Source organism: Narcine bancroftii, chromosome 5 (genome assembly GCF_036971445.1).
Source record: "Narcine bancroftii isolate sNarBan1 chromosome 5, sNarBan1.hap1, whole genome shotgun sequence".
Taxonomy (NCBI): domain Eukaryota; kingdom Metazoa; phylum Chordata; class Chondrichthyes; order Torpediniformes; family Narcinidae; genus Narcine; species Narcine bancroftii.
Window position 1 is genome coordinate 108,665,828 of NC_091473.1, and position 25,378 is coordinate 108,691,205.

General features: G+C 40.0%; 1 protein-coding gene across 2 annotated transcripts in view; it reads left to right on the forward strand.

Annotated features, from left to right (window-relative positions):
* LOC138763851 (armadillo-like helical domain containing protein 1) overlaps positions 1-24,376 on the forward strand; it is a 50,790-nt gene extending 26,414 nt beyond the window's left edge. The window contains exons 8-12 of one of the 2 annotated variants that reach the window (XM_069938706.1): positions 18-90; positions 1,738-1,867; positions 4,998-5,075; positions 23,805-23,886; positions 23,974-24,376. In XM_069938706.1, the coding sequence (XP_069794807.1) occupies positions 18-90; positions 1,738-1,867; positions 4,998-5,075; positions 23,805-23,886; positions 23,974-23,996 (386 nt within the window). In that variant the 3' untranslated portion in view covers positions 23,997-24,376. The remainder of the gene's footprint in view (positions 1-17; positions 91-1,737; positions 1,868-4,997; positions 5,076-23,804; positions 23,887-23,973) is intronic. The other variant, XM_069938708.1, reaches the window with a different exon arrangement.
* The last annotated feature ends 1,002 nt before the right edge of the window (positions 24,377-25,378 follow it).

A 25,378-nucleotide genomic window follows, 5' to 3' on the forward strand; every position in this document is an offset into this window, starting at 1 on the left:
TTTTGTTTTACATTTAGATGAACCCACATCAAGTCTCACAGAATCCTCACCATTATTTGTGCAACAAGCTGCATCAGCAAAAGTTGTAGGGTGAGTCATGTGACAACTTAATTTGTTTAAGAAAAATCCTCAAGTGGGTTTCTGCATTTTCATCGGTGTTGCAAATCATTACCTGAACATTTGTGGAGCTTCACCCATGTTGTAAGTAACATCTTGATAGCGATTCTGGCTGAAATTTTATAATTAGATTAAAATCTTATTTCCATCTTTAGAAGAGTAAATTCTTGAGAAATAAAAATATAAAAGGCAGTTTTGCTTTAATGAAAGAATATTCATTTTTTCTATTTGAAAAATGTTTCCAAAGTTTCAGTTGTTAGTCTTGAAATGACAAGTTTTTGCCACACAGAAATAATTTTTTTGGATCAGGTAAATGTACATTTTTGATTATCAGAAACGCTTTGGACTGGATGTGTATCAGTTAACTGCATTTTCTGGATATCTGATCTGCAGCCCAGTTTAAGTGGCAGAATACTTGTATCAGCCCTCTACGATCCCAAGCCTCACCGCCGTCGCCAAACCTGCCCAGGCACTCAAGGTCCCTGCTTGGATTCCCAACACCTCCCCATTGCCGTTTCAGAACCATTTCGAAACTCCAGCCTTGACCATGGCTGGCAACCCAATGGGGCTCCTGATGCCACAGCTGCTGACCTGAACATTGGCCCCGGCCACTGATCCAACAGAATTCCCAACGCCCCAGCCGCAAATTATAACCTGGAACCCCGTCCACCTACTCACCGGAGCTCCCAACGCTTCGACCGTCGACTTAAACGTTGTACCAGTCTGCCTACCTGCAGGAAATCCTGATGCTGATGCCGCTGACTCTCACCTGTGCTCTGGCTACCCTCAGGCTAGAACTTCCTAGGAGCCTGAGGTCTCTGATCCCAGCCCAGTAGCATCAGCATAATACTTGTACAGTATCAGCAGTTGAAACAACAAGGGAAGGTTTTTCAAGCATGAATTAAAGTTTACTTGAGTATACAAGAGCTCCATTGGATTCAAGATGGCGTTAACAATGCTATCAGCTGATCAAAAATACAAGGGCTGATTCTATTGAGCACCATATTATAAATAGGGCTCAGTGAAAATTAATGGGCATAGAATATAGTTTAATTTCCTATAGAGCACCATGGTAAATACTGTTGTGATATTACAGATTATTGTGTGGGGAGATTAGAATTAAATTCAGTCATCTAACTGAAAAAGTCAATGACATAAGTAATTTTCAATATAGACCAGCAGTTTTAAGAGTTCCTGTTTTTTTTTAATCAATGCCTTCTCCCCTTGGGTCTTATCACATCCCATACTTCACAGTACCAGTTTCTTCTTATTAATCAGAGGAAAGTGGAGAAAAGGGGCATGGTTAAATTTTCTGACACACAGATTCCATGTAAAATATATTTAAAGAATGTTAATAAGTGTGGGAGTGCACCAAGATGGGAATAATTTGATAATAATAGTGGGGAAAAATTACACCATTGCAGTAGGAATTTGTATTATAATGTGTTTTTGAGCTAAGCATTGTCTGTGTAGCTCTGACTGTTATTCAGCTTGCATGATTTCAGTCATTGATGTATACTATTTCCCAGGATTGGCATCTGGACAAGTACCTTTTTTAATTGATTGTATTGCCAGAGTTTGTGATTGATTTTTCTGTTATTTCCCTTTTGCTTTTCACAGTATAATCACTAAGGAATCAAATGAGATAGCTGAGGAACTGTTGCAGCTCAGAGTGGTACATCACCTCATGATTGCCATGGGGAACTTGGAACATGCTGACAGCCAAAAGCAAGCTTGCTTGGCATTGGAAGTAAGCATTTATTAGTTTATTTTCAAGCCTGTGCTTTTGACCGAATGGTTAGTTATTGGAAAATCGAGAGAAACCAGTCTTATGCTGGGCAATGATAACTGCCATCTTTGTGAAATCAGTGGAGGATTACTGTGGAGGTGAACCCACGTTCCAGTAATTGAATAGAATTATATTCATTCTTGGTAAAAATATGTAATATTGTTGCACAGTGCTCTTTCACCTTGCATTTGAAAAATTGTGGAATCTGAAGTCTGCTTGTATTCACGCAGTACCACCTTGTCATGTTGGGGAGAGTATCAGGTTCGGTGGGTTCACAGAGAGATGAGTCTGATCACAAATGTTACAATCACACATAATTTTAATTAACACACGGGATACAAACAGGGGAGAACGTTAAATGGTACATGATTACTATTTCACTTAAGCAACGATACATTCACCTCGGACCTAGGTTGGATTCTGACAATAGTGAACCAAGACTCGACTCAATCACACACTTGATTACACACATTACAAACAGGAACTCTTACACACATCTGGTTCCCTGTATCAACGGTGTTGTGGCTCGCTGCAAGTTTTGATTCATTGCAATACTACGGCTCAGCTTCAGTGTTTCTTTTCTTCTTTGGCTTGGCTTCGCGGACGAAGATTTATGGAGGGGTATGTCCACGTCTGCTGCAGGCTCGTTGGTGACTGACAAGTCCGATGCAGGACAGGCAGGCACAGTTGCAGCGTTTGCAAGGGAAAATTGGTTGATTAGGATTGAGTGTTGGGTTTTTCCTCCTTTGTCTTTTGTCAGTGAGATGAGCTCTGCGGTCTTCTTCAAAGGAGGTTGCTGCCCGCCGAACTGTGAGGCGCCAAGATGCACGGTTGGAGGCGAGATCAGCCCACTGGCAGTGGTCAATGTGGCAGGCACCAAGAGATTTCTTTAAGCAGTCCTTGTACCTCTTCTTTGGTGCACCTCTGTCTCAGTGGCCAGTGGAGAGCCTGCCATATAACACGATCTTGGGAAGGCGATGGTCCTCCATTCTGGAGATGTGACCCACCCAATGCATTTGGGTCTTCAGCAGCGTGGATTCGATGCTTGCAGACTCTGCCAGCTCGAGTACTTCGATGTTGGTGATGAAGTCACTCCAATGAATGTTGAGGATGGAGCGGAGACAGTGCTGATGGAAGCATTCTAGGAGCCATAGGTGATGCCGGTAGAGGACCAATGATTCGGAGCCAAACAGGAGCATGGGTATGACAACAACTCTGTACACGCTGATCTTTGTGTGTTTCTTCAGGTGGTTGTTTTTCCAGACTCCTTTGTGTAGTCTTTCAAAGGCGCTATTTGCCTTGGCGAGTCTGTTGTCTATCTCTTTGTCGATCATTGCATCAGATGAAATGATGCAGCCATTCCAACTGCATGAAAACCAACAAGGTCGGGTCAGATACAGCAATGAGCTCTCCGAACCCTTCTCCATTGATAACGGCGTGAAGCAAGGCTGCGTCCTCGCACTAACCCTCTTTACTATCTTCTTCAGCATGATGCTGAAACAAGCCATGAAAGACCTCAACAATGTAGACGCTGTTTACATCCGGTACCGCACGGATGGCAGTCTCTTCAATCTGAGGCACCTGCAAGCTCACACCAAGACACAAGAGCAACTTGTCCGTGAACTACTCTTTGCAGACAATGCCGTGTTAGTTGCCCATTCAGAGCCATCTCTCCAGCGCATGACGTCCTGTTTTGCGGAAACAGCCAAAATGTTTGGCCTGGAAGTCAGCCTGAAGAAAACTGAGGTCTTCCATCAGCCAGCTCCCCACCATGACTACCAGCTCCCCCACATCTCCATCGGGCACATAGAACTCAAAACGGTCAACCAGTTTACCTACCTCGGCTGCACCATTTCATCAGCTTCAGTGTAGTGCACACCTTACCCGCGACACTTCCAGTGATGTCCAGAGCAGTGACCTGGCATGGACTGATGTCCGGGGCTTGGTCCACGAGGCAGAGAGAATGAAATGTGCTATGGATTGATGTTTTATACAGTTCTGATCTGGGCACCTGGCCAATAATGACCATAGGTAATTTAAACAAGCCAACAGCAAGGTGTGTACTAATGGGTGGCTGGAATCCAACTTTGACTGACAGGTGATATGTCTTCCAAATAAGTTTCAGAAGGGAGGGCACATGACATATTCCAGACAAGCAGGAAGGCCATGTTTCCTCCACACACAACACATCTACAGGAATTGACAGCAAGGACAACAAAAAAAATCGAGATTTGGAAATCAGTAAATAGGAGCACCATTCCAACATTCAACAAGTCATGAGTTCAGATTGAATATGTTGTGGCATGGTCACCACTGAATGGTACATGTAAAGAATGTGATGTATTTACAGATTATAATAATACATTTGAATTTCACATGTGTGAAGAATCTATAAACCTCAATTTTTAGATATTTGAAAAATTGAGGAATATTTGGCGATTCATGAAAAAGGTACTGAGGTAAAAGGTCAGCCATAATCTTATTGAATGCTAGAGCAGAAGCTAGTTGCTGAATGACTATACCAGTGGCTCTCAACCTTTTTCCCCCACTCTCATACCATCTTAAGAAAGCTCTTACTATCCACAAACCATTTATGGCATAGGATGCCATAGGTGCTCTGTGGTTAGTAAGGGGTTACTTAAAGGTAGTATGTGAGTGGAAAAAAAAAAGGTTGAGAACCACTGGCCTATACCTTCTAATTCCTGTAATCTTGGAATCTTAAACATGTTGGAATTTAAAATGGCAGATTAATTATTTGAAATTCCTCATCAGAATAACTTTTGTCCCTCCCCTTTCCCAGTTATACAGTTCATTCTAACTTCTAAACACATGAAGAATTTCAAATTGGTGAACTCATGAAACAACTGCAACCAATTAAATTTCATGGATAAACAGAAAGAACAAAGTGAATCAAGCAAACTGAAATTCATAATTGGAAACATTTTATAATTAAAGATTATAATGAAAAATTAATGCAAGGTCCTCCAATAGAAGCATGGGAGAGCTGTGCTTCCATCACATGGTTTAAAAAATAATTATTAATAATCATTATGTTTGCATAATAATTAAAAACTATACATCTCATTTTCAGAACCTGATTCATTCATTTCCAGTTGTGGAAGAACATGTACGAAAAGCCATGGGAGAAGCATTTTATGAATTGTATATGGTAATTCTTTAATTATGACAAAAATAGATTAATATTTTGCCACATTTTTCTCGTTACATTTGTATGGAAAATTCTGTTGGCTACTTCTTAACTTAAGTATCACTAACTGGCAAATGGTCAAGTGTCAGGATGGTGTGATTGGAGAAGGGGCAAATAGAGATATCTAGAGAATAGTTCCATTCATGCCTCAGCCCTTTAAATGTAGACATACAGCACAGTAACAGGCTCTTTCAGGCCTCGAGCCTGTGCCACCCAATTATACATAATTGATCAACAATCCTTGGAACAGTGGTTCTCAATCTTTTTCTTTCCACTCACATACCACTTTAAGTATTCCTTATGCCATAAATGCTCTGTAATTAGTCTGGAGTTGCTTAAGGTGGTATGTGAGTGGGAAGGGAGGGTTGAGAATCACTGCTCTAGACCCAATTATTACTGAAGTATTTTGCTTGAGAGAAATTGTCATTGGCCCATTTCCTTTGGATTTATGAAACTGTGCAAATAACAAGTCAATTAGGTATGATTAAAACAGTGGTTTTCAAACTTCCACATACCACCTTAAGAAATCCCTGACTAATCACAGAATCTATGGCATAGGGAATACTTAAAGTGGTATGTGACTGGAAAGAAAAAGTTTTGAGAACCACTGACCTGGAACATTTCGAATATTGGGAGGAAATCAGAGCCTCCGGGGAAAATCCATGCAAACATAGGGAGAACATGCAAACTCCTTAAGACAGCGTGTAATTTGAACCCCAGCCCCGATCACTGGCGCTGTAACAGCCTTGCGCTAACCACTAAGCTGACCGTGCTTCCCACTATGCCCCTTGCACTTATCCAAAAAGCATAAGGCTCTTGCTTTCTGTATGGATGAGGATGTGTAAATCGTCCTTAGCATTGTAATATAAGGAGCAATTTAAGTGGGTAGAGAATAGAGAAATACGGTAAACATAGTTAGGGGAATAGACACTATTTTCTGCAGCAAAAACAGAGTCCTAAAGAATCTGGTTCTTGGGTTATAGACATGTATTCTAGGCTAGAGAAGAACTTGAGAGAGAGAGAGAGAGAGAGAGAGAGAGGGGAGGTTGCAGTTGTGGTCCATGTTGGGACTATTGACAATGGGTGTGGAAACAGGTTCTGCTTGAGGGATTGGGAGGAGTTTAGAGCAAAATTGAAGTGGTGATGTAATCTCTGGTTTATAACTTGAGCCACATGAATTGGCAAAAATTAAGTAAGTAAAGTAGAGGTAAATGTGTGGCATAAAGCATGATGTAGTAGAAATGTACATTGGCACTTGTATTGGAGAGGGAGGGAGTGCTTCTCTTTGGATGGGCTCCATCTGAATCTTGCTGTATCTCGGCAAATTTCATAAATATGGTGGCAGACAGGGCTTTGAAATAAAATAGGCAGGGGGAATTTCAAAAAGGGTGCAAGACACTAGGCAGGTTAGCATCTATTGTTAGCAAAATGCTGGAGTCATACTCAAAAAGGAAATAACTAATCATTTAGGAAAGCTGAAAATAATCAAATCTAGTTAATATGGATTTATGAAAGTAAATCATCAATCACACACAATGCTGGAGAAGCTCAGCAAGTCAAACAGTGTCCTTTATGTAGCAAAGATACATAACCAACATTTCAGGCTTGAGCCCTTCAACACAGTATTTATGGATTTATGAAAGGTAAAGACTGACAAATTTGGTCAAATTCTTTGAGACTGTGGCAGGGAGAAATGAAAGAGAGGAACCTGTACCCTGCTTTACATTGATTAATTCGACCAAATTTTTACTCGCATAAGACAAATTCACATTAAGCGATTAATAGAATCAATGGGAGTATTACAATGAATCCCTGTTCTTTCAGATCATCCATCAAAACATAAAAATGTATTTTAAAAACAACTTTTAGCTGCATATAATACCAAAACTGTTATGGTTAATAGAAATAATTATGATATTTTTCATTTATTTCATAATTACATCATAACTAAAGTATTTCTTAGAAAAATATTTGTCCAAAGTTGACAGCACAGATTTTGATTATTTTTCTCATTCTACAATTCCCTATAGCTAATAATTGCTTTTTCTAAATTGCTGCGAACGTCCATGCTCTTTTCCTTGTTAGGATTGGCATTTAGATAAAAATCCTTGGCGGCTTCAACAAGTTCAAATCCTTTTTGAAAAATTTCTGGAAATTTTACAGCAGAATTTTTATCAGGCGCTAGCAGCTTCCCCTGTAATTCTTACGTTGTGTAATCCTGTTCCATGTTTAACCAACCTAAACTTGCAGCCAAAGTTTTCATATCCCCATGAAATTTATTTTTTCTAAGCATTGAAAAATTGTTTAAAGCTTTGGTTTGAATGTCTTTTGTACAAGTGATATTCGCTCTTGGTTACAATCTTCAATCCAAAGATGAAGTAGCTGTTCCATTTCAATTTTTAATGGACTTTTGTTTCAAGTAATTTGGATGCTGGCACCATCTTTATGTCATTAAATAACTTCAAGTTTTTCTTCTAATTGTTTTTCTTTTCTTTTTAATATCACTGTCAGATTCTTTTCCATATATTTTTATCCATATTTAATAGAGGGCCACACACTGAGTCTGACTCCATTTGTACATATTTTACTTTGGGCCATTCACACTATCTACTTGTAACTCAAGTTTTCCAGACATTTCCAGAATGATCTCGTGGTAACTGAATAATTATACCATAAAATAGGAAATGGTCACAGTTTTCCAAATCGCGGTAACTGAATTGCAAGTTGATTGAAGTATAGAGGGGTTTGCCTTTATTTTGATTTCCAAAAGATATTTGGAAAAGTGCCAAATATAAGATGGTGCTTAAATTAAGACCCCAAATATTGGAAGAAGTGTGTAAGCATGCATTGAAAACTGGCTCCCAGTTAAAAACAAAGAATTGGAATTAATCGGTCCTTTTCATGCTGGAGCGATGTAAATAGTACATGACCCCAGGGATAGGTCGCTGGCCCTCATTTGTTTACTGTTTATTTTAAATCCATGTAGGAAGGAGGGAAAAGTAAAGTTTCCAAGTTTAGACAATAGACAATAGGCGCAGGAGTAGGCCAATTTGCCCGTCAAGCCAGCACTGCCATTTAACGGATCATGGCTGATCATTCCCTTTCAATAACCAATCCCAGCCTTATCCCCATAACCCTTAACTCCCCTGCCCACAAGAGCCTTATCCAACTCTCTCTTAAATCTAGCCAACGAATCCGTCCCCACTACCCTCTGCGACAGTGCATTCCACAGATCCACAACTCTCTGGGTAAAAAATTTTCTCCTCATTTCTTTCTTAAATGGCCTTCCCTGTATTCTTAAACTATGCCCTCTAGTCCTAGCCTCTCCCATCATTAGGAACATGTGCTCTGATTTCACCCTGTCAAGATCGTTGATAAACTTAAATACCTCAATCATGTCTCCCCTCATCCTTCTAATCTCCATCGCATATAAGCCCAGTCTTTCTAACCTATTTGCGTATGACACTCCTGCCATTCTGGGAACTAACCTTGTAAATCTGCGCTGCACTCCCTCTATAGCAAGTATGTCCTTTCTTAAATAAGGGGACCAGAACTGGACGCAATACTCCAAGTGTGGTCTCACCAGGGTCCTGTACAACTGCAAGAGGGCTTCTCTACTCCTATACTCCAATCTCCTCTTTATGAAAGTGAACATACCATTCACCTTCTTCACCGCTTGCTGAACCTGCATGCTAGTTTTCAATGACTGGTGAACAAGTACACCTAGATCCCTTTGCATTACCCCACTCCCTAGCTTAACTCCATTTAAATAATACTCTGCTCTTTTGTTTCTGCCTCCAAGATGGTAACCTCACATTTACTCACATTAAACTTCATCTGCCATTTCTCTGCCCACTCCCCTAAACTGACCAAGTCCCCATGCAATTTCCTGACATCCTCCTCGCACTTCACACTACCACCCAGTTTAGTGTCATCTGCGAATTTGCATATGTAGTTATTAATCCCCTCATCCAAATCATTTACATAAATAATAAACAACTGAGGACCCAACACCGATCCCTGCGGGACCCCACATTCTGCCATCCAGAAGTTTGCCCATTATGCATATTGAGCATATTGCGATGGGAATATTTTGATTCTGCAGTCTGAATATAAATAGAATAAGTGACTGGGTGAAATGCAGGAGCATGTACTTCAGAAAGAGGAATCAAAAATAACAAGAGCATTGCAGCACAGTACAGGTCCTTCTGCCCACAATGTCATCCTGAGTTGTATATATCTATCCAAAATAACAAAACTTTCCCTACTTCATAACCCTCTAGTTTTTCTTTTATCCATGTGCTTGAAGAGTCTCTTTTTCTAGCCTCCACCACCATCCCTGGCAATGCATTTCAAAGGCAGATAATTATCTCAACAGGGCAAGTCTGAAAATAAGTGTTCAGAGGGAACTAGGTGTTCTAGGACATGAATCACAAATGTAACCTAGCAGATCAAACAAACAGCTAAGAAGCCAGACAGCAATTACAAAAGGGTTGGAGTTTAAGAATAGGGGTGTTTTGTCAGAGTTGGAATAAATATTAGAGTTGGAATAGATTGTACAGGGGATTAGTGGAGCCACATCTGAAGTATTGTACATAGTTGTAGCCTAACAAAAAGATTTAATAACAATGGAGGCAATCGAAAAGAGATTCATGGCTAATTTCTGGGATCAGTGTTTTGTGTAATCAAGAGTGTAGCACAGTGGTGCAATGAATAAAGCACAGAACCGACAAAACTGTTTAATGGAATTTCGCAGGAGTTTAAATAATTACAGTTGGTGTACTATCACAATCACCCAACCTCTGATGTCATGCGCCTCCCACAGTTCGTTGGGCCCCCCAGCCACTGGGAACTCCTGATCCTGTGGGGGCCTGCAACAACGGGCACCAGTTTGAGAGTGGTGCAGTTTGCCACAAGAGGCTAGATCATTTGGATTTGTATTCCATGGAGTTTAGAATACAGGATGACTTTATTCAAACATATAAGATGGTTTCTCCATTCATAGACTGGATCAGAATCAGGATTTATTTTCACGAACAAGTCATGAAATTCAGTGTTTTGCAAAGAATATCATAGAGCAAACATACATATTATAGCTGATGTATCTCCCTCCTTTACACTTCCTCATAGCCGTTCGTGAATCTGTCGATAACTGTGGTGTCATCGGCAAACTTGTAAATGGAATTGGAATTGTGCCTGGCCACACAGTCATGGGTGTACAGCAGGTAGACTAGTGGGCTAAGTTCACATCTTTGGCGTGCACCTGTGTTGATGAGCAATGAGGAGGATACTGGGTGGTGCACAGACATTGGCATTATGTCTACATCCTGCTCCATTGTCTTGGAGAAAATCTCGATTAAATGTAGACCCTTCTTTCTTTTTCAATCTTTTTTATTGGTTTTTATAGGAAATACAATACAACAAAGAAATGGGAATGAAACTGAAAATACAGTATCACATATGTATATAGTAATATAAAACTTTAAACAGTATAAACTTGATCCTCCTGCCACTACAATGGGTGAAAATGAAAGAAAAAGTATTGTATATAAAAAAGCACCTAACTTACTCTAATAATAAAAAAACTAACAAAAAAAAGGTGAGCAGCTTATCCCAAGGGTTGCATATATTTTGTAGTATTGGTTCCTACTGTAAATTTAAAAAAAAACCAAAAGTAAGACTATACCTCATCTGGAAGAGTAAATACATCTAATCAAAGAAACATTTACATCATATGAAAATAAGACGTAAAAGGCAACCATGTATCTTCAAATTTCACCGATGATATCTAATTTTTTCTAAATGTAAACAAAACATAATTTGAGAAAACCAATGAAACACTGTTGGAGGTTTAGAGTCTTTCCATTTGAATAGGATAGCTCTTCTAGCCAAAAATGTAGAGAAGACCACAACCTGTTGCACAGGAACAGAAAAACTCCCTACGTTTGAGTCAGTAACCCCGAAAAGAGCAGTTGCTGAGTTGGGTCATAGCTCCACCTAGAGTATAGTTGAAAAGATATTAAAAATTTATTTCCTATAGTTTTCTAAGGATAAACAAGGCCAAAACATATGTGTCAATGTAGCAATTTCAGATTTGCATCTGTCACAAATAGGGTTAATATTAGAAAAACATTAGCCAATTTATCTTTGGAAATGTGAACACGATGAACCACTTTGAATTGGATTAAAACCTTTTTATCTACCCCGAGAGTTCTCATCAGTGATTCTCTCTGGATTTAAATCCTCCTGATGCCAATTTCAAACAGGCACTTTCGGAGCTGCATGATCTCAATAAACAAGAGACGGCCCAGCCCGACGCACTACAAATCTTAGTCAGCGACCTTAACCAAGCTTGTGTCAAGAAAACCCCGTCCAACTACCAGCAGCATGTAATCTGCTGTACCAGAGGTACCAACACACTCCATCACTGCTACACCAATATAAGGAAGGCCAACAGTTCTTTCCCGAGACTGCATTTTGGCAAGTTGGATCACCTGGCTGTGCTCCTTCTGGCTTCATATACAGAATCTAAAAAGAGAGACTCCGGAGATCAGAACAGCTAGAAGGTGGTCACAGGAGGCTGGAGAACAGTTACAGAACTTCCTCGCGTCAGTGAATTGGGGAGTGTTCAAGGATTCAGCTGAGAATCTGAATGATTACATAAGGGCTGTCACAGGATTTATCAAAACAGCTGTTTAGGATTTTTTTCCCAACCAGAAACCCTGGATGAACAATGAAATCTGGAACCTGCTGAGAGCTAGATCACAGACATTTAAGACTGGAGATTCAGATAAATAAAGGAGTAGGTATGACCTGTGAAAAGTGGAGATTCCGGATGAAAATGGAAACAACATGGGACACCCGACAGCTGTGGCAGGGCCTTAAATTCCATAACCTGCTCCATAACCAAATCCGGTTAAGTAGCAGACGGTAAAGCTTTGCTCCCAGAGGAACTCAATGCCTTTTACGCTGATTTCATGACAGTAAGAGTGAAGAACCACCTCTCTGCACCTCCACGTCCCCTGATGATCCCATCCTGTCTGTATCTGAGACTGAATCTGTACCTGGCTGAGAATTAAAATCCTGTATTGACCAATGTACCTGGCTGAGAATTAAAATCCTGTATTGACCAATGTATTCGTAGATATCTTCAATATCTCACTCCAGCCGGGCGTGGTACCCACCTATTTTAAACAGGTGCCAATCATAGTACTCAAGTACAGTGTAGTAACCTGCTTTAATGACTATTGACTAGTACCACTTACATCAACAGTGATGAAGTATTTTGAAAGGTTGGTGTTGAAGCAGATCAGCTTCTATCAGTGTGGTGACATAGATACATTCCAGTTTGCCTATCGTAGCAGCAAGTCTATGGCAGATGCCATCTCACTGGCTTTTCACAAAGCCTTGGAACACCTGGAGAATAAAGATGGGTTCATCAGAATGCCCTTTATCGACTACAGTTCGGCATTTAACACCATCATCTGCTCAAAACTGATCAGCAAATTCCAAGGCCTGGGACTCAACATCCACTGTGTAATTGGATTTTTGATCTCCTCGCCTCCAGACCACAATCAGTGAGGAATGGTAAGAGCTGTTCCTCTACAATCTCCATCATTACTGAAGCACTGCAGGGCAGCATTCTTAGCCCTCTACTCTACTCACTTTACACTACTACTGTGTGGCTCAGTCCGACAATAACACCATCTAAAAATTTGCTGACGATACCATGGTAGAGGGTTGTACAAAGAAAGGTGATAAGTCAGCATACAGGAGGGGGATTGAAAACTTGGCTGAATAGTGCACCAACAATAACCTTGCACTTAATGTCATCAAAACTTAGGAGCTGATTGTTGACTTCAGGAAGAGAAAGCCAGATGTATACGATCCAGTGATTATTAGGGGATCAGAGGTGGAGAGGGTGAGCAAATTTAAGTTGTTGGGAGTCACTATCTTGGAGGATCTTTCCTGGACCCAACACTCTAATGCCATCGTGAAGAAAGCACATCAGCACTTCTACTTCCTGAGGAGTTTGCGGAGTTTTGGCATGACACGAATACTTCTGAGTGTAAAGCCCTCCAAAAGGTAATGGACACTGCCCAGAACATGACAGGCAAAACTCTCTCCACTATTGAGAACTTTACAGGGAATGCTGCTGTCGGAGAGCAGCACCAATCATCAAGGATCCACAGCACCCAGCACACGCTCTGTTCTCGCTGCTGTCATCGGGAAAGAAATATAGGTGCCACAAGACTCACACCACCAGTTTCAGGAACAGCTGCTACCCCTCCATCATCAGACTCCTCATCAACGAACTCAATCAGGAACTCACTTAAAAACTATTACTTGTACACTTTATTGATTTATTATTCTCTCTGTATTTGTTTACATGAATATACTGTATAGTTTTTTTTGCACTACCAATAAGTGGTAATGCTGCCTTGCCCTCAGAAAAAAAGAATCTCAGGGTTGTATGTGATGTCATGTATGTACTCAAGACAAGAAAACTGAAAATCCAAAGGAGGTTTGACAGGATAGATTTTGAGATAGTTTTACTAGTAGGAGCATTGCTACAAAATGAGATTTAAATAAGAAAGTCTGCAGACGCTGTGATTGTAATGTACAAGTCATGCAGCAAAGAAAAAGACACATAACCAATGTTTTGGGCCTGAGTCCCTTGTCAAAGTATGACCAAAAAATAGGCAGGTGCCTAAATAAAATGGTGGGGGGGGGGGGGGGGGCAGGTGGAGGAGCATAGGCCCACAGCCAAAAGATCATAGGTGGATATGATTAGGAGAGCACAAGAGAAAAAAAATGATGGGAAATTATGGGGGAGGGGATAACTCTCTGAATGGAGAGGGAAGGAGGAGGAGAGCTGGAGGAAAGGAGACAGAGGGATGAAGATGAGAGGGAGAGAGGGGAAGGGACTAATGAAAACTGGAGAAGTTGATGTTACTGCCATTCGGTTGGAGAGTTATTAGATGTTGCTCCCCCAATTTGCAGGTGGCCTTGGTTTGGCAAGTGCGTGAGGCCATGGACAGACATCTCAGCATGGTATAGAAATGATTGGCCATTGAGAGAACTCTGCTATTGCAGCAGAAAGATACATAAAAATGCTGGAGAAACTCATCAAGACACACAGTGTTCCTTATGTAGTGAAGATAAAGATACATAAACAATGTTTTGGGCCTAAGCTACAAAATAGGTTATTTAAAACTGAGATACATAATAATTCTTCTTTCTAAGGGTACTGAATTTCTGGAATTCTCTGGCGCTGAGAATGGTGAAGACCAAATCAATAGATATACTTAAGATGGAATAGATAAATATTTAAAAGAATGAGGATTATGGGGAACTGGCACAGAAGAATTGAAGCCAGCATGAATAAGCAATTATCATATTGAATGGCAGGGCAAGCTTGAGGGGTTTGGTGGTCTACTTTGACTCCTATTTTCTTGCGTTCTTGTCAGTTTTTGGTAGAATCTTGAGATAGGGAGTGTGAGTAATTTGCTTTGATCTTTTTATATTGTTTCTTTTGAAATTTCTCTTACTCTCCCTCTTCAAAGTCTTAGCTGTTGACTTTCACTCCTCTTAATTGTCTGAAAGTTTTAGCATGTTGCTGGTTTCATGAACCATCAACAATCTTCTTTCCATACCAGTCAGTCAATTTAATCAGCTGGCAGGTGAGAAAGGAAAAGAAAGAAAGTGATGGGTTGCATGATGTCAGAGAGGGAGTAGGAGTGGTAAAACGACGCTCCAAGGAAAACCAAGTGAATTTGTTTTTAAAATGGCCAAAAAGACCCTAATATTAAAAAAAAAAGTACAGAAATAATTAAATAATTGCCAAATTGATTGGGAAGAAGGAGAAGACAAATGGTAAAGAAATTATTGCCTCACAATCCCACGACGATTCTGTGCGATGGCACTGTGGTGGTGAAAATGGCAGAGCCTGCTCGAAGCACTCGGAGGAGGAGAAGAGGATGATGGAGTCACGACCTGCTCTGCAGGTGGATGGGCTGCTGAAATCATCCCCCAGAGGTTTTGAGGAAGCAGAGCTAAGTGAGTGGGCAGGCCCAGAGGAAAGCATGGGCATTGCCACAGAAGGAACAACGACCGTGCTGCTAGGTGAGCCCCACATATGCAGAGGGAAGAGGGCCTAGGACACCACCAGCACAGGGATCGACGGAGGGATGAAGGGAGGTGCAAGTGTTCAAGGTTCAGCGCCAAAAGAACAGTGAGGAAGAAATGGTGCAAATAGCACCACAGACTTATCCTTACCTGCAGAGAGGGACAAATCCTGGGCAGAGCGGCGGCAAGGAGGACTCCGACCCAGCAATGATGGTGTCGGGCAGTAGTAACATGGGAAGAAGTGTGGATGAAATGTTCAGCTCGCCTTTGCAGACAGACAAGAGGAAAAAATGGAGCAGAGAGAAAAAGGACTGGAGCCTTGAATGAAAAGCATTGAAGTGATGATGGAAACAGTAATAGAGGCTTCAGAAAACTGAATAAAAAAAGTTTTTTGTCAATGGAGCTTGGAGAAATTAGGAAAGCCAAGGAGGAATTATCAGCAAGGTTGACTACAGTAGAGGAGCGGGTGGAAAGGATGGAAGGTAACATGGAGAGATTGGAAAATGACAGGGAAACCTGGACAAGGGAGAAAGAAAAATATGGGATAGATTAGATACTCTTGAGAATCTTAGTAAAAGAAATAACATAAAAATTGTAGGGGTGAAAGAGGAAATAGAAGGGAGGAATCTAATAGCATTCTTTAGGGAATGGATCCTAAAAATATTGGGGAGGGAGAGAATAGTGGGGGGGCCCTCCAAATAGAAAAGGCTAGTTGCTCTCCCCTTCCAAAATCAGATCCAGGACAGAAACCCTGATCTGTCCTGATCAGATTGGCCACATTCTAGGATAAGGAAGAAATCTTAACGGCAGTGGCTCTGGGAACAAGAGAGAGGGACAAAGTCATCTTCTATGCAGATGTCACCACGGTGCTCCTTAAAAAATGTAAAGAATTTGATCCGGTTAGGAAAATCCTAAGAAACAAGGGAATTGGGTCAATTTTATTATATCCAGCAACCCTGAAAATATTCCTGGCAATGGGAGGGAGGAATTTTCTTTTACTGAGGCCGGTTAGGCATTGAAATACATTAAAACTTTATCTCCCACCCAAAAAACCCTCAAAGGAGATAGGGAGAAAAAGGATTCTAGGCTAAAGACCGTGTATACAGTATGTAATATAAATACAATTGAAGCAATTATTATACTTGTTTCAACAAAAGTAAATGTCATAACAAAAGGAAAAAAAAATTTATTGTGAGCTCCGGAATGACTAAGAAGGTGGTGAGCATCAAAGATGGGTGCAATGGGCACGCCCCAGATGAGAAAAGCAGTGGCGCTGAGGTTTAGAGTTGGTGTCATGGAGAAAGGGAGGGTTGAGTTTGGGGGAGAAAGGTGTAAGAAAACTATTTGGAGTTTTTTTTTACTCTTGTCTTAATTTCCCAGGATTTATTTTATATATGGTCAGCAGGACCAAAAGGAAGAGCACTATGGACTGGGCAAAAGGATTTTGTGAAAGAGATAAAGGGAAGCAATCAAAGGAAAAAGAGCTGGGGAAATGGATGAAATAATTAAATTTTTGAGCTTCAATGTTAATGGCTTAAATGGGAGGTGAAGAAGAAACGAATCTTAGCACATGTTAAAAAAATGAAGGCGGATGTGGTCTTTTTGCAAGAGACCCACCTTTCGAATAGTGAACATTAAAAACTTAAAAGAACCTGAGTGGGACAGGTGATAGCACCCTCCTTTAGCTCCAAGGCCAAGGGGTAGCTATTTTAATAGGGAAAAACATCCCAGTAAAGGTTGAAAGCACGGTCATAGACCCAGCAAGTAGATTTGTAATGATACACTGTCAAATATATTCTGTATCCTGGAAACTCATGAATACATACACCCCTAATTTTGACAATGAAAAAATTATGCAAAATGTCTTTATGCAATTGGCAGAAAGGTGGGAAAATGTGTTAATTGGAGGGGACTTTAATTTTTGTCTGGATCCAGTAATGGACAAATCAGCCAAAAAATTAAAAAGAGCCAGGGTGGCAAAAGCAACCCTGGCCTTCATGAAAGAGTTAAATCTGCTGGATGCTTGGAGACAATGGCATCCGAGGGAGAGGGATTACTCCTTCTACTTGAAACAGCATGACTCTTCAATCAGAGTGACTTGTTTCTTGCCTTGGCAGCTAAAGGGCAGAATTGTAGAAACTGAATATATGGCAAGGCTATTAATCAGATCATTCACCTTTGACCTTAACTATTGTCACAACAAATAAACAAGCCATGGCTTATAGGTGTTGCCGTAACCCATTGCTATTGAAAATAACAGAGTTTTTCAGCTATGTTAGAGCTCAAATAGAAATGTTTTATGAAACAAACTATGCCCCTACTGCCAATAAATTTCTGCTATGCGATATATTAAAGGCTTATCTGAGAGGACAAATAATTGGATATGCTGGAAGTATTAAAAGAGAGCACATGAGAGAGATCAATGAATTAGAACAGGAGATAACTCAATTGGAAAAGGACCACCAAAGATCAGGCTCTGAGGGAAAGTACAGAACACTAATAAAAAAAAGCTTAAGTATAATACTTCACAAACATACAAAATGGAAAAAGCAATATTAAGCAAAGGTACTATGAGCCCACAAAGTACTGTCCTGGCAGCTGAGGGCAGAGGAAACTGCAAGAACAATCAATGCAAACCAAACAGAGCCAGACAGGATTTCTTATAAACCAAAAGAAATAAATGAATTGTTTAGGCAGTTCCATACGCATTATATAAATCTGAATCAAAGGGGGATTTGGACAAAATGGAGGAATTCTTGTCCAACTTGGAATTGTCAAATTTAGAATGTGAGGAGTGGGAAGGGTTAGATAATCCCTTCTCAGCGGAAGAAATAGTAAAAGCATTGAGCTTGCTGCAGACTAACAGGTCTCTGGTGGGGGATGGATTCCCTCCTGAGTTTTATTTAGAACTCAAGGACCTGTTAATGCCACTATTTATAGAAGTGGTGTAACAGGCGGTTGAGTCCCATACACTCCCAGAGTCTTTTTTGATGAAAATAATTACAGTATTTCTTAAAAAGGATAAGGACCCACTCAAACCATCCTCTTATTGACAAATCTCACTTTTGAATACAGATTATAAAATGATAGCTAAAGCTTTGGTAAATAGATTAATAAATCCAGATCAAGTGGAGTTTGTGCAGAAAAGACAATTGGCAGAAATATAAGTACGCAACTTAATATAATACACCTGGTACAGTTAAGGGTGGATCCAAGTGTAGCCATGTCTCTCGACGCTGAAAAAGCCTTTGACAGACTGGAGTGAGATTTTTTTGGTTAAAGCTGGAAAAATTTGGGTTGAGACATTCATTCATAAATTGGGTTAAAGCATTGTACCACAAAGCCAAGGCCAAAGTTGTCACTAATGGACAGACATCTTCAGCCTTCCCACTGACCAGATCTAGTAGACAAGGTTGTTTGCTATCCCCTGCTCTATTCATATTGGCTATTGAACAGTTATTGGAAGCCAATCGCTAGGATCCAGGCATCAAAGGGTTTAGAGTGGGCCAGGAAGAACACAAAATTAATTTGTTTGTGGATGATGTTTTGATTATTTGACAGAGCCAGTAGGGTAATTGGCCAGTTTGCGGACTATACTGGAGGACTATAGGAAAATCTTGGGATATAAAATTAATAATGATAAGAGTGAAATAATGCCACTAACAAAAGACAAATACCAAGGGGAGAGTAAATTTAAGTGGCTACAAAAGGGAATGAAGTATTTGGGAATATGGATATATAAATTGAATTATCTCCCCCTATTTGGAAATTTTGAGGAGGACCTAAGCAGGTGGATGCACCTGCCTATAACATTGGTGGGCAGGATTAACTACATTAAAATGAATGTGATGCCAAGGCTACAATACCTCAATCAATCTTTGCCCATACCACTGCCCCAGAGTTTTTTCAAGACACTTAACACATGTGTCAGACAATTCTTGTGGAAGAGTAAAGTAGCTAGAGTCTCCATGGAAAAATTGACCTTGGACCAAAGCTCCTGGACTTAAAAAAATATTATTGGGCGGCCCAGGCGAGGTTTCTCACCTCATTCTTTGAGGGGGACGGTTTACCCTTCTGGGCAAAAATTGGTCTACACGTGGTAGGGGAGGAGATAGCAGGAGAAATTATTTACATATGGGATACCAAATTAATACCACAAAAAGCAGATAAACCAATACTAAAGCATATAATCTGAACGTGGCAAAAAATAAACCTGATTATTGGGTTAAAAGTAGGGTTGTCCTCTAAAACACCCCTAACCCAGAACAAATTAATCCCTATGACTATGGGTAACAAGATCCTAGATACCTGGTACCAGAAAGGGATCAGGTGTATCGAGGATTGTTATGAGAAGGAGAAGCTTATGCCATTTGAGCAATTAAAAAACAAATTTGACTTATCAAACAAGACCTTCTTCTGCTATCTTCAATTAAGATATTTTTTGAGGGACAAATTTGGTCCATATATGCCCTGCCACTGTGTAGTGGTATGGAGACTCTAATTCGAAGGAGGAATCATACGTAAATTGCTGGGGGATATTATGGATATGAGTCCAAGACTGTCTAAACACCAAATTCAATTCGTGAAGGTCTCCTTGGCGGTGGCCAGGAAATGCATAATGATTACCTGGAAATCTCTCAGCTAAGCACAGCAAGATGGAACACAGAGATGAACAGGTGTGTTCCTCTGGAGAAAATTACTTATAACTTAAGAGGACGATTTGACACATTCGTTGAGGTGTGGCAGCCATACTTGTGACACTTCGAAGCATAGGAACAGGGCCTTTCTCAATAGGAATAACAGGATCACACAAGCCCTGAAATACTGAGAATGAGGAGACAATTTGGAAGTCCTGCTGGCTCCCCCCACCCCTTTTTTTCTTTTCTTTTTGTTTTCCTCATGAATTTGTATTGTTTTTTTTAATAATTGATTTTTATGTTTTTACCTGGGTTGAAGTAGGAACGAGGGTGAAGGATGAGGTGGGGGGGGGGGGGTGGGGGAAGGAAAAAGGGATGATTAGGCAAACAATGACCTGTAAAAGGGGAGGATTGTTCCCCTATAACACCTGGCCAATATGAGTCTGTAAAACTATAAATAAAATTTTATAAAAAAAGAGAGGAAAGAGAGCAAGATTTTGCCATGACATTCAATGAGACTTTCATCCCTTATTGTCCAAGTTTTATGAGGGTTTTGAGAAGTCTATCTTGCAATCTTGTTGCCCCATAATTATCAGGAATCAGCACATGTAAACAAGATGCAACCAAACTAATATAACAGAGCGAAGAATGGATTTAAATCTGAAGCCATATTAAAAATAAAGCAAGGGATCAATAAATAACTGCAGCCACCTTATAAATAAAAATTATTGTATTCCATGTGTAATATCAATGTTCAGGGAACTCTGGGACTGAATTATTGAATGCCAGCAGTTGATAGATTATTATTCCATGGCTGTTGTAAGAAACATCTTGTGGAAATATTGTTCTCATTTACAAGATCACAAGATAGAGAAATAGAAGCAGGCCACTAGGAGTTTGTTCCATCACTTTACACTAAACTGAACTATGCTCACACCTCGTTCCAATTTCCGGCCTTTTACCCATATCCCTTGATACCTTTACTAATAAGGTACTTATCAATTTCCTGTTTAAATTCTCCCAATGATCTGGCCTCCACCACTGTACGCGGCAGTGAATTCCACAGATCCGCGACCCTCTGACTAAACAAGTTCTTCTTCATCTCTGTTTTAAATGGATAACTTATAATTTTAAAACTGTGACCCCTTGTCCTTGATTCACCAACCAAGGGAAACATCTACATCCACCCTGTCAAAACCTTTCAAAATTCAAAATGTCTCTATGAGATCCCCTCTCATTCTTCTCTAATCCAATGAATACAATCCAAGAGCTGCCAAGCGTTCCTCATACATTAGCCCTTGCATTCCAGGAATCATCCTAGTATATCTCCTCCGCACCCTCTTCAATAACATCACATCCTTTCTAAGGTAGGGGGACCGAAACTGCTCACAGTACTCCAAATGAGGTGTCACCAGTACCCCACAGAGCCCTAACAATACCTCTTTACTCTTATACACTATTCCTCTTGAAATAAATGCCAACATAGCATTCGCTTTCTTCACTACCAGTTCCATCTGGTCATTAACTTTTAGGTTTCCCTGCACGAGGACACTCAGGTCACTTTGCACTTCTGAGAATTAAATTTTCTCCCCATCCAGATAGTTCTCTGCCTGCTTATTTCCACTGCCAAAATGTAGAACTGAACACTTCTCAATATTGTATCTCATCTGCCATATTTTTTGCCAAGTCTCCCAGTCTATATCCTTCTGTAACTTTACCGTTTCTTCAACACTTCCTGCTCCACCATCTATCTTGGTGTCATCTGCAAATTTGGCCATAAAACCATTCATTCCAAAATCCAAATCATTAAATTATAAACAGCAGCGGCCCCAAGAATGACCCCTGCAGAACACTGCTTGTTACAGGCAGCCCTCCTGAATGGGTTCCCTTAATTTCAACCCTTTGCTGCCTGCCTATCAGTCAATTTTTTATCCAGTCTAATATTGTCTTTATAATTCCATGGGCCCTTATCTTATTTAGTAGCCTAACATATGGCACCTTATTGAAAGCCTTTTGAAAATCCAAACATACAATATCTATAGCCTCCCCTTTGTCTATCCTACTTGAGATTTCTTCAAAGAACTCTAATAAGTTGGTCAGGCAGTATCTATCCTTTAAAAAACCATGCTGATTTGGACCTATCCTGTCATGCATCTCCTATACTCCTATGCATAAAATCAAGCATTTGCTTCATTTACTAGAATTACCTCTATTTCTGTGGCCAACACAAATTTCAAACCCTATTTGGTTTGTGATTATCATCTCAAAATCCCAGGAATGTTAGCATCAGGAAAGTGCCACTATGGATGTGGCGAGATTTGGAATGGAGGAAGGAACCCAGCCCTCATGATCTCATTATCCAGTGACACTGAACACCTGGTGCCGCTATGAATCTCTGGTACTTGGCATGGTGAGAGCTGATCTTTAAAGAATGGTTTCATGAACAAAAGTGATTGCCATGGAATTTAACGTTTTACGTTTATTATAAAATCCTACAAGGCAATGTCTTAAAGTACCTTTAGATGGCAGTCTCTATTGATGGTGCTTTTAAAATTGGCGGTACATTGGCATATGATAACAGACAATGAAATAATGTAATATTTGAGTCAGTGCACAATGCAGGAGGTAGACAAACTCATCAGCACCATGCAACAGTGGTAAAATCAAAATCATAAACACATTGCTTCTTGGATAATAAAGAATTGATCAAAATAGGACACTACTGTAGGTATGCTTGGTTATAAAATTAAACCCAACCCATCCAATCTGAACTGGCCTGAGGACACTTTTTTTCTGTACCTGACTGTAGTGTGGATTGTGGAGGGTCATGTGGCCCCTTCATCTGGAACCTGGCGGAATGCAGATTGTGGAAAGTCACATTACCTCTCTGTCTGGAACCCAGTCAGAAGTTGCATCATCTGCCAATCAAGGTTGGATTCTGCCCACCCACTGGTGCACATCTAACCATTGGCACATTTAATCATCTAATGATTACCTGCACCAGACCCTCCAGCTTACTGCACTATAAAGTCCACCACATGCAGTAGCTCTTTCTCTTTTGCTCTTTGGCCCTAAGGCAAGCTCTGCTGTGGACAACGCTGGAGGGGTTGATGGTAAGGTATGCACTACATAGGGATTGGGGCTGTTGTATACCATTGTACTGTAGTTGTAGATAGCAACTGAGCCATGCCCATGTTAGACAAGGAGCGATGGATAGCATATTGTAGATATTGGCAGTGGTAAGTCTGTATTAACAGTTGCTAGTATTGGTAGTATTAAGACCAATGTGTCTGCTTGCACTATGTTGTGTGATTGAGAATACTTGCATATGTTATCCCTGATGCAATCCCCTTACGTGTGTTTCAATAAAGATTATTCTGCATTCAGACTTGCTTTTCTTTTAATCCATCAAACTTTTCCATTCTGACACAATACTAATTGTAACAATCTCAAACATTCTAGTCACAGGTGGTAATATTAAGCAAGTCATGCTGGTGCAGCCTAACACAAACACACATTTTATTGAAAAATGTACCTGACCCTAACCTTATTACATTTATATTTTGGTTCCAAGTGGGATCTACTCAGAAAGCCAGGCAGTCAGCAGTGTGGTGCAAAATAATGGTGATCGTGCACAAATCAACTTGATGTCAGAAAAAGAGGACAGATGAGCATATTCATAAATATTTCAAGTGCATGTTGATCTTTTTAAAAAATATGGTAATTTGGAGTTGGGTTTCATTACAATAATATTTTTTCATCTGACACTGCTGTAAGCATTCAATCTATTTGAGAACTATTTCTAATCCAAAACTGGAGCCTAAATTTTTATATACAGAAATTCATCTTTATAGATAGAACAATGGAAATGAGTAGCCATTTCTGAGAACTAATTTTTGTTTTTTTGTGATCCAAATTAATACAGAGAAATCCAGCGAATTTGTATTTGAAAATGGACTCAATCCAAGCTGCTGTTTTGGTTGACAACAAAGTCAATATTCCAGGATGTAAGGCAGTGTTAATTTTCCATTTTAGAAATACTGTTCTATCAGTTGAATAATTGCTTTAAAATAATATATTATATTTTACCCCAGCAGTTGAAGCAGTGGCAGAATAAACCAAGTTGTCTGCGGCAGCGCAAGATGAAACTATTTTAAGCAAAAAACATCATCGTAAAATTATTCTGAATTAATTAGATTCTTGAACAAGCATCAGGTACAAAGAATGATAGTGCTTGAATTGTGTCAAGATCTATTCTATTGTAAAACATGGCAGAAATTCATTTTATTGACAATGGAATGCATGATCAACTATCAAACTAAGCAATTGAACAGTTTTTAACAATGTGAAGCTTCATCAGAACAGAATTTAGTCAAATTCCAGCATCATTCAATTTTCAAACCTCTGTTTTTGTGAAATGTTCAAACATTTTCTGGCTTTACAAAACATGATTTCTCTATTTTAACCTGCTAATAAAATTGTACAATCTTTGGTGAACATTTTCTCTCAACTCTCCTGTCTTGTTCGCCACATCACCAACAGAAAAGGAACCAGTTCATCTATGTTTTTAATCTTTCAAATTAATTCTGGCTGAAGAAGTGGTTTGCTCTGCAAAATACCAAGCTGCTGAGCATAATGAATGTATTATGTAAGTCAGGGAAGCAGGCAATCTCGATGAGCCAATTGCACTGATTTGCAGTACATGTATTTTTTTTAATGGGGGAGGGGTTCTGGTGAAGAATATTTCTGTTCCTGCAGCTTTGGATTAATACAATTCTTATCTCTCTGTTATTATCCACAATTCACTTTATAAGTTCTTCTCAGAAGGCTGTATTAACTTCAACTCCCATCTCTGAGAATTGAGCATAGCATCTGGCCTGAGCCTCCAGTGTAATTTGGAGAGAGTGCGCACTGTCAGAGCTGCTGCCTTGGGTGAACTGGTTTAAATTGGTTTAACAAGTGCCAATACTTGGACAGGGCATGCTACCACAATGAAAATAATGGTTAACGTTTTGGTTTGGATTCCTCCAAGACCCTGATTGCTTTGACATCATTTTGAAAATCCATGTGTGTCAACCAATATCTACCAAAAATCTGGTTGTATCACTTTGCTGTGCAAGCACTTGTGTACAATGGGCACATCTTCATGTTGGCCAATGGTGTCAGCAAAGCTGCCTCAAGCACAGAATCGTGGTTGAGGAGGTCTCCAAAGTGGTCTTTCCAATAAATGTTGACTGCCTCTCTATCTCTGAGTTCAGCTCATTGCTGGTTCGCCTTGGATGTTCAGATCATAGCTATCAGCAGGTTTCTGAGGCTTCTGTACTCTCCATTAACAATCTGTTTTTTAGGTCATGGATTTTTTTGCTGGACTTTTGTTCACAACAGTTTTTTTATGGTAGAATTTCTAAACCAGGATCCTTTTTTTTTGTTGCATTGATAAGCTACTCAATCCTCATGTCATTCTCATCAAACCAATTCTGATTCTTCTTGGGAGAGAAG